Below are 12942 nucleotides of genomic sequence, written 5' to 3'. Positions count from 1 at the left end.
CTCAGCGTTGAGGAGTGAAATGGGCCGATAGGAGGCGCATCTATCTCGGGGTTTACCCTCTTTGTGTATGACCACGATCGACGGCAGCCGCTGATCCAACGGAAGGATCCCATCTCCCCGCGCCTCCAAAAACATGGCGCGCAGGTGAGGGGCGACCCTATCCGGGAACAGTTTGTACAGATCGATCGGCAGTCCGTTCGGTCCAGAGGCCTTACCCGAATTCAACGCGCGAATCGCCCCCGCCACCTCATCAACCGTGATGTCGCCATCCAAATCGTCCCTATCTATGTCAGAGAGGCAGGGCAACTCGATATCACGGAGGAGATCAGTCGAGTCCTCGGGCGGCCTGTCCGACACAGAGGAATAAACCCTATGAAAATACTCCGCGAAACACTCCACAATCCCCTCAGGTTCCACAATCGCCTCTCCCCCCTCTCCTATCAACTCTGGCACCACTCTATTGACCCGTTCCTTCCTGTCCAGCCACGCCAGGAGTTTCCCTGCCTTATCTCCAACATCATACAGACGGCCCTGTTGTTCCCTGCTGAGGGTCTTGGCGGCGTCTGTCACCAGGTCCCTATACTCCGCCTGCTTCAAGCAAAGCTCATGCAATGAGGACTCTGTGACCTCCTCCTCCATATCCCCTTCAAGGGCCGCAATCTCCTCCTCCACTTGCCGCACTTCGCAATCCCTCCGATTCTTGGCAGTCACCACCAGGGAGAGGGCCTCCCCCCGAAGCACGGTCTTAAAAGCTTCCCACAGCGAGATCGCCGAGTCCACGGTTCCCAGATTGTCCTTAAAGTAATTATCTACCTTCTTTACCAGGGCGCTGCGCATCTTGGGGTCTCGGAAATACCATGGGTTAATGGGGGCCACCCTCCCTCCTCCCTCCCGACCGAGATCCAGCCGGATCCACACTGGCGAGTGATCAGAGATACCACGTGCCATGTGCCTCGCCTCGGATATCAACGAGGCATGTGCGGCCAGAGTGAGCAGGTAGTCAATCCTGGAGAGGCTACCATGCGCCCCGGAGTGAAACGTGTATTGACTCTGTGTGGGGTGCCGGAGCCTCCAGCAGTCTATCAGGCCAAACGTGTCCAGGAGGTCTGGAAGCCATTTCTGAGCCCCCCCTGTGTCCCTGGGCGGGTATCTATCCAGCAGTCCGGAGCCCACAGCGTTGAAATCCCCTCCCACTACCAGCATGCCCCCCGGGAGAGTCAGCAAAGCCCTGCCCAATTCAGCAAATGTGGCGGCCTGCAGGGCCGGCGGGACATAAACCGAAACCAAAACCAAAGTCCTTCCTTCCCACCGCCCCGCCACCGCCACAAACCTCCCCCTATCGTCAACAATGGTGGAGTCCACCTCAAAAGGCAGCGATGCTCTAACGAGAATGCCCACACCCCTGGACCCAGAAGAGAATCCCGAGTGTGCAATGAATTTATACCCCTTCCTATTCAGGGCATAGCACGTATTGCCTATGAGATGCGTCTCCTGCAGCAGTACAACGTCTGGCATTGAGCGTTTCAGAAATTGCAAAACAATCCCCCTCTTAATGCGATCCCCCAAACCATTAACATTCCAGCTTATAACACTTAGGCCTCTACCCCCCATCCTCAAACGGAAAGAGGCCCACCCCACACCCGAGGCGCCACCATGGAACAACCCTGAGGATAATCATCATGCCTTGCAGAAATAAACCCCCCAACAACAAACTCAAACTCCCCATAACTCCCCCCACCCTGCACCCCTGCTGCAGCTTAAAAAGCCCCCCCAACTTGCAGTGTGCCTGTCGCCCTACAAAAACAAAAATCTACAAAAAGTACCCCAAGGGAGGAAAAGAGCACCCCTCGTCCTCCCGCAACCCTCCACAGTTACTGCACTCTGTTCAAATCTTCAAATATGGTCAAATCAAGTCAGGCCGGCTTTGAGATATCAGCCCTGTCCATCCCGGCCACTGTCTCCATGCTCAGCTGTGTCGTCCCCGGTCCGTCGCCGGGGCAAAGCGTCCAGCCATTCGTCGGCCATAACAGGAGAGTCAAAAAAGAATGTCCGATCTTCATGCACCACCCGTAGTCTGGCGGGGAAAAGCATGGCATATTTTAGGTCCCGTTCCCGAAGTCTGCGCTTCACCCCCAGGAAGCTCTGTCTCTGTCTCTGCACCTGCTGGGTGAAGTCCGGATAAAAATTCACCGACGCATTCTGGAAGGGGACTGGGCCCGTCACCCTCGAAGCTTGCAGGATAGCGTCCCGATCTCGAAAATGAAAGAGCCGGGCGACAATCGGCCGCGGCGGGGCACCCGCCTTGGGCCGTCCGCCCGGCACTCTATGGGCCCTTTCCACCGCAAAAAACTTTCCAAGGCCCTTAGGCTTCAGATGATTGAGGACCAAATCTTCCACAAGCAGGTCCACCGAAGCCTCATCCGAGGACTCCGGGACCCCGATGACGCGCACGTTGTTGCGCCTGGACCGGCTCTCGAAGTCCTCCAGCCGGCGGGCGGCGAGGTCACTCTCGGCCCTCAGCTTCCGGACCTCGTTCTGCAGATCCGCAACCTCATCAGTGAGGCCCGTGGTCTTGTGGTCCAGGTCCTTAACGCGTTCGTTTGTCTTGCCCAGGTCCGAGCGGATCAAGTTGACATCCACCAGGATGGCATCCACCTTATGCGCCAGGGCCTCGAATTGCCTCCCCATCGAGGTCTGCATCCCATCAAGCGCGCCCATGACATCCTGCAGGGAAAGCTCCGGTGTCCCAGGCGAGTCCTCCTTCTGGGCATCCGGCGCCTGGCTCGATCCACTCGGCGATGTCTTCAGGAGGGCGTAGCGGTCCATACTGTTGACTTGGGAATACGTTCCCCGCCTGGTGGACTTAGTCTTCAGCCGATCTCCTTCTGCCTTGCCCGACATAATGGACTCCAGGCAGTCCAATGCAGTGAAGACCGTCCCCTCTCAGAGAGAGGTATAAAGAGTGAGCAGGTCCGCCTTGTTCTGCCAAAGTAGCCCACCGAGCGTCCCCGGGGTTATAAAGCCACCCAGAGCACCACAGTGTCCGGGCAGACAAAGGGAACGAAACCGAAAGTGAAAGAGCGAGGGCCTCCGTCCGACAGTTCACACCTCACCAGGCCGTTGTTGATCAACTAGGAGTCGGGCATCCTGCCAACTCTAGCCCCTGGCATCCCCGGGAGTTAGGCCGCAATCTTTCGCCAGTCATAAGTCCGGTTCCCGATGGGCGATCCGACCGCGGGTAGCATCAATCGCCTCCCTGACAACTCAGCAACACGGTGCCATGCATACCATCAGGATTGGAGACAGGATAGTCGACGGAGGGCGCGAGGGTCTCGGGAGCTCTAAGCTCACGCGGCCATCTTGGTCAAGCGCTAGGCTCCTCCGTTACTTGGTGATTTTAACTATCATGCCGAACAGTCACTCGACCCCGATACAGGCCACCTTATTGGGGCAATGTTAACACTGGGTTTGACTCAGAAGGTGATTGGACCAACTCACTCTGCAGGTCACACCATAGACTTAATATTCACTAATTCCCCTAAATTAACTATTAATCCTCCCCGCCCGACAATATGGACCGATCACTTCATTCTTAACTTCAGTAAGCCCTCAATCATGCCTACCAATGATAGTTTAAAGAAAAACACCTGTATACGGCCTTGGCGCAAACTTTCAATTGACACCTTTTTATCGCACTTTGGGCCTCTCTCACAAGGAGTAAAGGTGGATGCGGTTGATTCCGCTGTTAGTAACTTAGAATCATCCATCACAAAGACCCTTGATAAAGCTCTCCCTCTTACAAGGGTCCAAGTAAAAAGGTAATGCTTCACCATGGTTCACCGAGGCACTAAAAGTCGACAAACAAAAATGTCGGGCCGCTGAACGCCAGTGGAGAAAATCATAGACTGACGAGCACCGCAGAAATTATATAAATTTTCATTCAACTTATATGAATAAGATTAAATCCGCAAAAAGGGCCTATCTTACTCAGCGTATCAACAAAGCAGCCCACTCTAGTAAAGAGCTGCACAAAATACTGAAGGAATTTACCGCTCCCCAGGTTGAGCGATCTTCTTTTGTACCCACCCAAGACTGGGTCGATTCCATTGCCTTGTTTTTTGATAACAAGATCAAAACTATCTATGCCTCATTTTTCTCTCGGGTAGCCGTTCACGTCTGCCATACCACCAATATGAGCCAAACCAGTCTCTCGCCACAACAAAATAACATTCCTTTATTAACGGAGTTTGATCCCATAACAAGCATCGAAGTCAGTGAGAGCCTAGGAAGGGTTAAGTCCGGCTCCCCCGCCGATCCCTTTCCTCCCCGTTCCTGTGCCAAAATGTTACCTCTATTTGTGGATATTTTAACCTTTGTTTTTAATCTGTCTTTTAATCAAGCCACATTCCCCCGAAGCTGGAAACTGGCACAGGTGAAGCCCATTCTTAAAAAACCCTCAGCTGACCCTAGCGTGCCAGCCAATTATCGCCCTATCTCCTTGCTCCCCTACTTTGGGAAGGTCCTGGAGTTCTTAGTCAATAAACGTCTCACGACCTATCTCGAAACCCACAGGCTCCTCGATCCTTCCCAATCTGGCTTCCGTGCGGCTCATAGCATGGAGACCGCAGTTATTGAGGTAGTGGACAATATTAGACTGGCCCTGGATCGCCGAGAGTCGGCAATTCTGGTCCTCCTGGCCCTGTCGGCAGCATTTGACACAATCTCCCACAGTATTCTCAAACATCGTCTGTGGGAGATTGGTGTCAGAGGGAGGGCCCTGGACTGGTTTGCGAGTTATCTGGCAGATCGTTTTACTATGGTTTCTGTGGACGGGATTACTTCCTGTTCATACCCAGTAACGGTCGGGGTCCCGCAGGGCTCGATCCTCAGCCCAATGCTGTTTAATGTTTATCTAGCCCCGTTGGCTGACATCATCAGGTCTTATGGTTTTGACACACTATCATATGCCGATGATACCCAGTTGTTAGTGACTTGTGATCCCGACCAGTCTGATGTCCAAACTCATTTCAAGAGCTGTTTGTCTAAGATCAATGACTGGATGCACTTAAACAGGCTTCAGCTCAACGGTGGGAAGACTGAGGTTATCCTATTCGGGAAGGCTGAACAGTTCTGGACCTGTGTGAACCTGGGTATTACAATTGATAATTCTCTATCCCTGAAGACCCACATAAATCAAGTGCTGGTGACCTGTTTCGGCATCATGCATCTGCTACGCAAGATTTTCAAATGGCTACCCATAGAAGCCAGGAAACCGCTGGTCCAGGGTCTAATCATTAGTCGACTAGATTATGGCAATGCTTTATTTACTGCACTCAACCAGGATCAACTTTCCAAACTTCAGATTCTTCAGAACACGGCCGCCAGGCTAGTTCTGGACCTCCCCCCACGCACTCCCTCTGCCCCCATTTTGAACACCCTACATTGGTTGTCAATTCGCCAAAGAGGGCGCTTTAAAATCCTATGTCTTACGCACAAGTTAATGCAAGGCACTGGCCCTTTATATCTGGCGAAAAAACTTCAAAGGTACGTCCCAACCCCGTGTCCGGACTGCCCGTAATGGAGGTCGCTCTTTTTCATACCAGGCTCCCATGCTATGGAATAGACTTCCATTGGATTTACTTTCCATAACTGACCATCCACTTTTCCGTAGAAAGCTGAAAACCTGGCTCTTTTCTCAAAAAGCTTAGGCACATTAATATCACGTTACTGCCCGGTTTCTTTGTCTTGGTTGCCAGCGCCCTGCGACCTTTGGTGATTTGTGCGCTATGCAAAAATCTTTGACATTGACATTGACATTGTCAATGGTGGCTCTAGACGCTTGTCTTGGGCTACTTTTGTGCATTATCATTTGGCCCAATAATCGCCCAGTGATCGCATATGGCATATGGCATGGAAGGATTGTTCTTTTTAATGGATTGCTCTTTTTAATGTGCAAATCCAGAATGCGTATGTTAGTGGTCAAAGCTGATCTACAGGGGTCTGGCGTTTGGAAGTCATTTCAGAAGGTTGACTTCATTGAGCATACAGTCAGTGCTCGGGGTTGTAGCATCTGGATGAGAGCCACAGATCCCCTTGAAATTGCAGTCTTCAAAGTGATGAATTAAAGAGTAATTGCCTAGTGTGTTTTTTTAACTCAAGGAGTGAACACACAGAATAGTCAGAGAAAGTAGGCCTTAAGTTATTTTGATAGCAAGGGACTCTCTGAGGATGGCATTGAAGTGTGTATCCCACGGCCATGGAATCTGGGTTATGAAACACCCTTTTGACCTGTGGTGCTTTCTGGGGCTCCAGGATATGATTGGCTGAGGGCTCCCACGTTGCAGCGTGGTATCTTACGGTTTTGAAGCTGAAGGTTGTTTTTTAAAGTTTTGGTGCATGCGTTTGTCAATGAAGACGAAAGATCTGAAGTGTCTCCAGGTGTTGAAAAGAAGGAAGCAGCAGTCTTGGCTTTGAGCAGATTGAGTCACATCCCTTTTTGCACTGAATCAGGCCACCCTCCATATTGTTCCACTCTACCAGGCCTTCCACCATCTCATTGCACTCTTGCAGGTTGCCACCCATGTAACACCCCTCTACCTCCCTAAATACAGAGCTTCGTGGCGCTTGCAGGGTAGATTTGAAGTTTTTATATTGTATTTTGTGTGTGTGTTTGTGCACATGCACACATGTGTTTGTGTTTGTGAGGTCGTCATAGGAAGGGGGAGTTGTGATGGGGCGTACTTAGCCATTTTCACCTAGGGCAGCAAATCTTTAGGCACAGCTCTGCAGAGCAGTGTTGCTTTGTGGCAAGCCAAATGAGGGCTGTTCAGTGCTTTGGCACACCGGCCTTATTACCAAAATTAATGCATATAGCTATGTATGTTATGCACGGGGCACATGGCATCCGCGCACTGATGCTTTTTGACCAGTCCCATGCTCCCAGTACACAATGGGAACAGCCTGCAGCTGGTCCTTGTAGGCACTGGGGTGGGTCTGTCCCCATAATCTGTGCAAACTGTTATGTCCAATAGATCCAACATTAATAAAGCCAATGCAACATTCACCTCTTAAACATGTCAATATTGGACACAACCAAGGCTTAAAACAACCTAGGTTTGAAACCCTTTGTTGATTTCGTTCACTCAGTTCAATTTATATACAGGGCCCACTCATTCTTCTTGTGGGCCAAACAAGACCCAGGGTCAGGTACTGGGTCAGATTGGGACATAAAATAGGCCCATGTGCCAAATTAAAAGTGGCCCCCACTCGCGAATTAGATTGCTAAAAATGCGGGAACCATTGGCAAATCAAGGCAGTTTTTAACTTGTAAAGACACGCTGTCATGCATACAGTCTTCCATACATTGCAAAACACCTATAAAGCGTAACTTTACAAGTTTATAGCTGGCCCGATTTGCAAATGTGGGTGACTTTTGTAACCATCTGATTGACTAGTGGGGCCACTTTGATTTTGGTACCCGACCTATTTTCTGTCCCTGTCTGACTGTGGGAGGGTGGAGTGAGGGTTGTATAGAAAAGTAAATAAAAGACTTATTGCTGTGTGTGTGTGAACTCCTTTTTTAGGTCAAGCCTGTGACAGTGCATGCGCTGCATGCTCTCTTGCTTGCGAGATGTTATTGTTTACAGTAAAGGGCTTAAAGCCTGCCTACTACTTACCATTTGTTGACTTCAGTACCACTCTTCTTTGCTGCCTCCTAATTGGCCAATGGAAGCCAAGAGTCACTTCTAGTCCTTTTTGTGGAGCATGGATCAAGGCCAGATGGATTTAACTTAATCAGTACCCATCCGCTGCTCGTGCTGTGATCGAGGAACTATTTCCCATACCATATTCCTTTTCCGTGTTGTTGTCCCCATCTGGTTCTCCCGCCCCATTCCCCCATGTCTCCCCCGTGTTGCTCCCCCTTGCTGTTTAACATAATGCACAGCAGTACGGGCTGCGCTTCTGTGCAACATTTCTAAAAAAACATTGACAAAGCCCAAAGATCTTGCATAGGCGAGACATATTGTCTTTGCCAATGCTTATTTTCAGAAGTTGCCAAATAGCATCCTCCTCCTAGGAAAGAACGTCCTCACGTAGCACTCAAGGATAGCGATATCATCGCTTAAATAATTTTCATTTAATAACCAATCAAATTTGCTCTTTAAAATAAAGATTTTAATCTTCAATTGGTAAGTTTCCAGTTAGTACGATTAACCCCTTCTGTGCCACGCCCTTTCCCCCTCCTGTGCCGGGCGTTTCATTAGTGGGCGGGTTTCATGACGAGATAGTCTCGTCATGAGCACAGCGCGACCGTGCTCCATGACGAGACTATCTCGTCATGGGCACAGAAGAGGTTAACAACGTGTAAACAAAACGGCTTCTCTGTTTTGTTTACACGTTGTTAATCCTACTAACAGGAAATGTCCCCTGACGAAGGGTTAGACCCAAAATGCATCGGGGAATTCATGGCACCTGTTATTTGGCTTCTACATTGAGCATGTGAACTCTATTGATATCCCAGTTATTGTTTTGGATACTCACATATGAGACGTATCATATGAAGATTACAAATTGAAGATTAAAATCTTTATTTAAAAGAACAAATTTGATTGGTTATTAAATGAAAATTATTTAAGCGATCATATCGCTATCCTTGAGTGCTACGTGAGGACGTTCTTTCCTAGGAGGAGGACGCTATTTGGCCATTTGAAGATTACACCTCAGGAGATTAGGAGGTGGTACTCACAAGCACCTAAGAGTTTACTTTCCTGATCACAATTGACTTAAGGTATATGATATTTGAGAGTGCGACCATCTTCCATCTCTTTATTTTTAGTAGTTGACACCCGTGAAATGCTGTGGGCTGATACCAGCGCGGATGGACAACATGTAATGTACAGTGCTCTATTGCTTCACAGATAGGTTTGTGCTATATAAATACCAAGACATCCATACTGGAGCACTTTTTGAGGCTGCCAGCATCCTCTTTGTGGGCTGCAGGCCTCATAAATTTTAAATAACACATTGCGCTCTGTGTCATCTTACTGCAGTTGTATGAGCAATGAGTGTGTGTGGTTTACGGCAAAAACATTCTCTTTTCATTAATATGATTTCATTTTCTTTCTTCGATAGAATGTCCCTCCTGACCTCTCCATCTGCACCTTTGTGCTGGAACAGTCCTTATCAGTACGGGCTCTTCAGGAGATGCTGGCAAACACAGAAGAAAAAGCAGAAGGGGTAAGTGTTTGCATTAGTGTACCTTGCCAGTGGATATAGAATGTGTTTTAAAAAGGATGCATAAATTACCTAGATCTGTGTTCAAATTCACCAATGCATTTTTAACGTGGAAGAAAATAATAGGACAACCAGAAACTCTGTATATCCCTATTCACCCGTAGCTAAAAAAAAAATCCTCGTGTTCCACCAGCATTCACTCTTTTCACAAGTTCTCCTTTCCCCTTTATTAAGATCGACGGCGGATAATAAATAAAACATACAGTATCTGTTCTGTATATAGTTGAAAGTCATATATATATATATATATTTTTTTTTTGTGTGGGTGAAGTGCTACAAGTAAGTCACCAATACATCGGTTAGGGAGTCAGTGTACAGACATAAGAGATAGCAACAAGAACCAATAACAGCGCACGCTGGTATCAGATGGTGAACCCTTGAGAGATGTTATAGTGTTGGAGTCGAAGGCGGGAGCAGGTGGTGGGAAGAAGCTGAATTTAGCTGTGCAACTAGAGAAAATCTCCTATGCTGAAGACACTGAACTATATAATTCGGTTCTTTATAGACCTTCAGGTGCATATTTCGTATAGGATTAAAGAATATTCCCTTTTCTCTTGTGTTGAACTTAACTCATTCCATGGTGGTTAATTGTTTTCCATTTCACATATCCGCTATTCACTTACTAGCTTTTTTAAAAAGGCTTTGAGTTTCAAAATCAACCTCTTAACACCAATTAGTGCCTTCTTTGCCCACAACATATCTTTATTGAAAGTTAGTCCTGTGTCATGTCATTACTTACACAAGCCAATTTTATCATATTCCAATGGCCTTCCTTTGTTACATTCAGTATGTTCACTTCCACCCACCATTTCCTCACTTTGTTCCATGATCTTTGCAGTAGTGCCAGCATTATCACTTACTCTAGTTTTACCTCTGCTTTTAGACATGTGTTTAAAGGTTGCTGTTAGAAACGGGGATTCCCGGTATGCTAGGGCATGCACCAAAGCCAGGCAGAAATCCCCATTTCTAGTCAGGGCAAGGGAGTTACACACTGAAGATAATCCCTGCTCACCCCTTTGGTAGCTTGGCATGAGCAGTTAGGCTTATCCCAGAGGCAATGTGTAAAGCGTTTGCGCAACACACACACCCAGCGGCGACACACTAGGCACACTAGAAAAGCGACTCCACACAAGGTCATATAAAAAGTTCGCCAACGTTGCAGCTGCCGCCAACTGGCGCTACAGCTGTGCAAATTAGCATGTGGCGCTGCGGCGCCTGGGGAGCCCCTACTCTGGAACTCTCAAATTAAAAGAAATGTTGCCCACAACGTTGCAGCTGCCCACTGTCCGGCGGGGCAGCTGTAAAACAAAAACAGTACTGTCGCGTTGGAGCCCCCTCCGGAACTCTGAAATGAAAGGTGCCCCAGAACGTTGCAGCGGCCCACAACTGCGGCGCCATTGTGTCGCAAAGAAAAGAACACTGGCACTTCTGGTGCCACTGCGGCCCCCAATGCTGCTCTCCTCCCTGCCCCGCTCACCTGGCTCTTCGGGTGCTCCCTCTAGCAGGGGGGAGGCACCCACTACAGGCAAAATCACACCCCACGCACCGGGCTCTTCTGGTGTAGGCAGAAGCAGGAATCTGGCAGGCAGCTCCTCTCACGATCGGTCTTCTTTCTTTGGCAGCAGGACTACACAGGTGGAGTGGGCTCCTGCCTGACTTCAGCACAAGTGGGGCTCTCACCAGCCTTCGGGAGCCCCGCTCGCCATCAGCCGCGCCGCACCTCTTTCTTCAGGCCGGCCTCGGTTTGCGTCTTGCGGCCCAGCCCACCATCAGGCAAGACACCTGCCTACCTTCCAGTCGCGTTTCTCCTCTGGCCGTGGTGGTGATTTTTTTCCTCTTGGCGGCAATGAGGATTAAGCTCCCTCTTAATTTAAAGAATAAAGGGGGGTTGGCTCCCATTTTTTACTAAAATATAAATGCGGGTGGGCACCTGCTTCTTGGTGCTTTCGGCGGTGGTGAAGCGTGGGGTGGGCTCCCGCCACAAAACACAAAAGCGGGGTAGGCTCCTACTCCTACAGCGGCAAACGCAGGTTGGGCACCCGCTCTCCTCTTTAAAAAAAATGCAGAAAACACGGGGTGGGCACCCGCTGATTTCAGGAGCACAAGGGGGAATCCCACGTGCCGGGGAATCCCTCACAGCCTCGTGCTGCAGGCGCCAGCTCCTCAACTCCTGGGCAATAAAGACAAAGCGCTCACGGGGCGCTAGAAAGCAGGCAGAGCTGGAATAAAGTGGTAGCGCTCACAAGGTGCTGGGTTCCACAATGAAGAGGCAAGGCTGGGCAAGGTCAGCAGACCAGGGGACAGCACACTAAGCAGAGCAGCAATTCCTAAGAACAGTCAGGCACAACATAGAGGGAAGCCTTCCAGTGCAGCAGCCTATACTCCTGCAGAGTCTCTTCCTGGGTCCAGCAGAAGGTAGAGGGGCAAGTTGGGCACAGGGGCCAGCACACAGGGTCCCACGTCTGTTCCTCCTGGCAGAGTGTCCCCTCCAAGTCAGCACAAGCACAACAACCTCATGGGGTCACAGCCCCTGTATTTATACAGCCTCCTGCCCTGCTACTAGAAAGGGGCAGAAGCTTCTTGAAGGATCTTTGGGGAAACCAGTCCCAACTGGTCTTGGGGGAGTGTAGAGCACTTTGTGTACCATGCTCCCTCCTCCCTTTGTGAGCTGGGGCTTGGTAATCAGACACACCACAAGGGGCAAAGCCAGCATTGTACAGGACAGGCACAGATCTATTCAGGGACAGGGAACTTCTCTTCCCACTACTCCAGTTGCAGATCTCCTATTCAGCCAGACACTGACTCACCCTGCCCTCCCTGGAGCCACCCACACCCCACTAGCCCCGGTCACTTCTAGAACCAGACATACAATACACATCAAGCAGGCAGGCACACAGCACACAGAAATGCCAACTTCTAAAAGTGGCATTCCTAAAATAGTGAAAATAAATCTGCGCACACCATCGCGCAGCATTTATTATTTCCATTCCACACATACCAAACATGACATACTTATTTTGTTTCATTTAGGAGTTATCCCCTAAGGGGGGTTCCCAATGTTAGCCTATGGAGGGCAGAGAGCACACGCACTTTGCACTGCTAACCAGTGCTAAAGTGCCCAGAGTCCTAAAACCACCAACACCATGTCAGGAAAAAGGCTAGGAGGAAGGCAAAAAGTTCAGGGATGAACCTGCAAAAAGGGCCAAGTCCAACAGTTGCATATCGAAATATTTACTACATGAACATTTTGCTACCATCATATTACGACCAAAATATATAGGATTTACTATTTTGAACTCCACATCTACATACCTTAAAAATTCCTAAATAGTCAAGACACATATATGTGGAGTTAAGTAAAGTGAACCTACAGAAGTATGATCCGAGTCAAACTCTCAAAGATGAACTATTCGCTTCCAATCAATGTATGGTTTTATTCTATTTGTACATCAACAACTGAAACAGCCAACATGTGCTTCGCGACACCATCAATTCTTCAGGGCTGATGATTTTCAATCTTCCTGACCTCTTTTTTGCAAAATTGTTGTAATTCCAAATATGTAAAAATCAATAACTGATAACTTCAGATCACTGTAATCATTCCAAACGTATCATCCCTTAAAATTCAAATTTTCTAAAAGAAGATAT

General features: G+C 48.9%; 1 protein-coding gene across 1 annotated transcript in view; it reads left to right on the top strand.

The window, feature by feature from the left end:
* The window catches only part of RYR2 (ryanodine receptor 2), a 3458987-nt gene that overhangs the window by 557107 nt on the left and 2888938 nt on the right, over nt 1–12942 (top strand). The window contains exon 3 of the mRNA XM_085612346.1: nt 9133–9255. Within this exon, the coding sequence (XP_085468472.1) occupies nt 9133–9255 (123 nt within the window). The remainder of the gene's footprint in view (nt 1–9132; nt 9256–12942) is intronic.

This window comes from Triturus cristatus, chromosome 6, assembly GCF_964204655.1.
Source record: "Triturus cristatus chromosome 6, aTriCri1.1, whole genome shotgun sequence".
Classification (NCBI taxonomy): domain Eukaryota; kingdom Metazoa; phylum Chordata; class Amphibia; order Caudata; family Salamandridae; genus Triturus; species Triturus cristatus.
The sequence above is the reverse complement of the archived record's forward strand: the minus strand, read 5'-3'. Positions and strand labels throughout refer to the sequence as shown.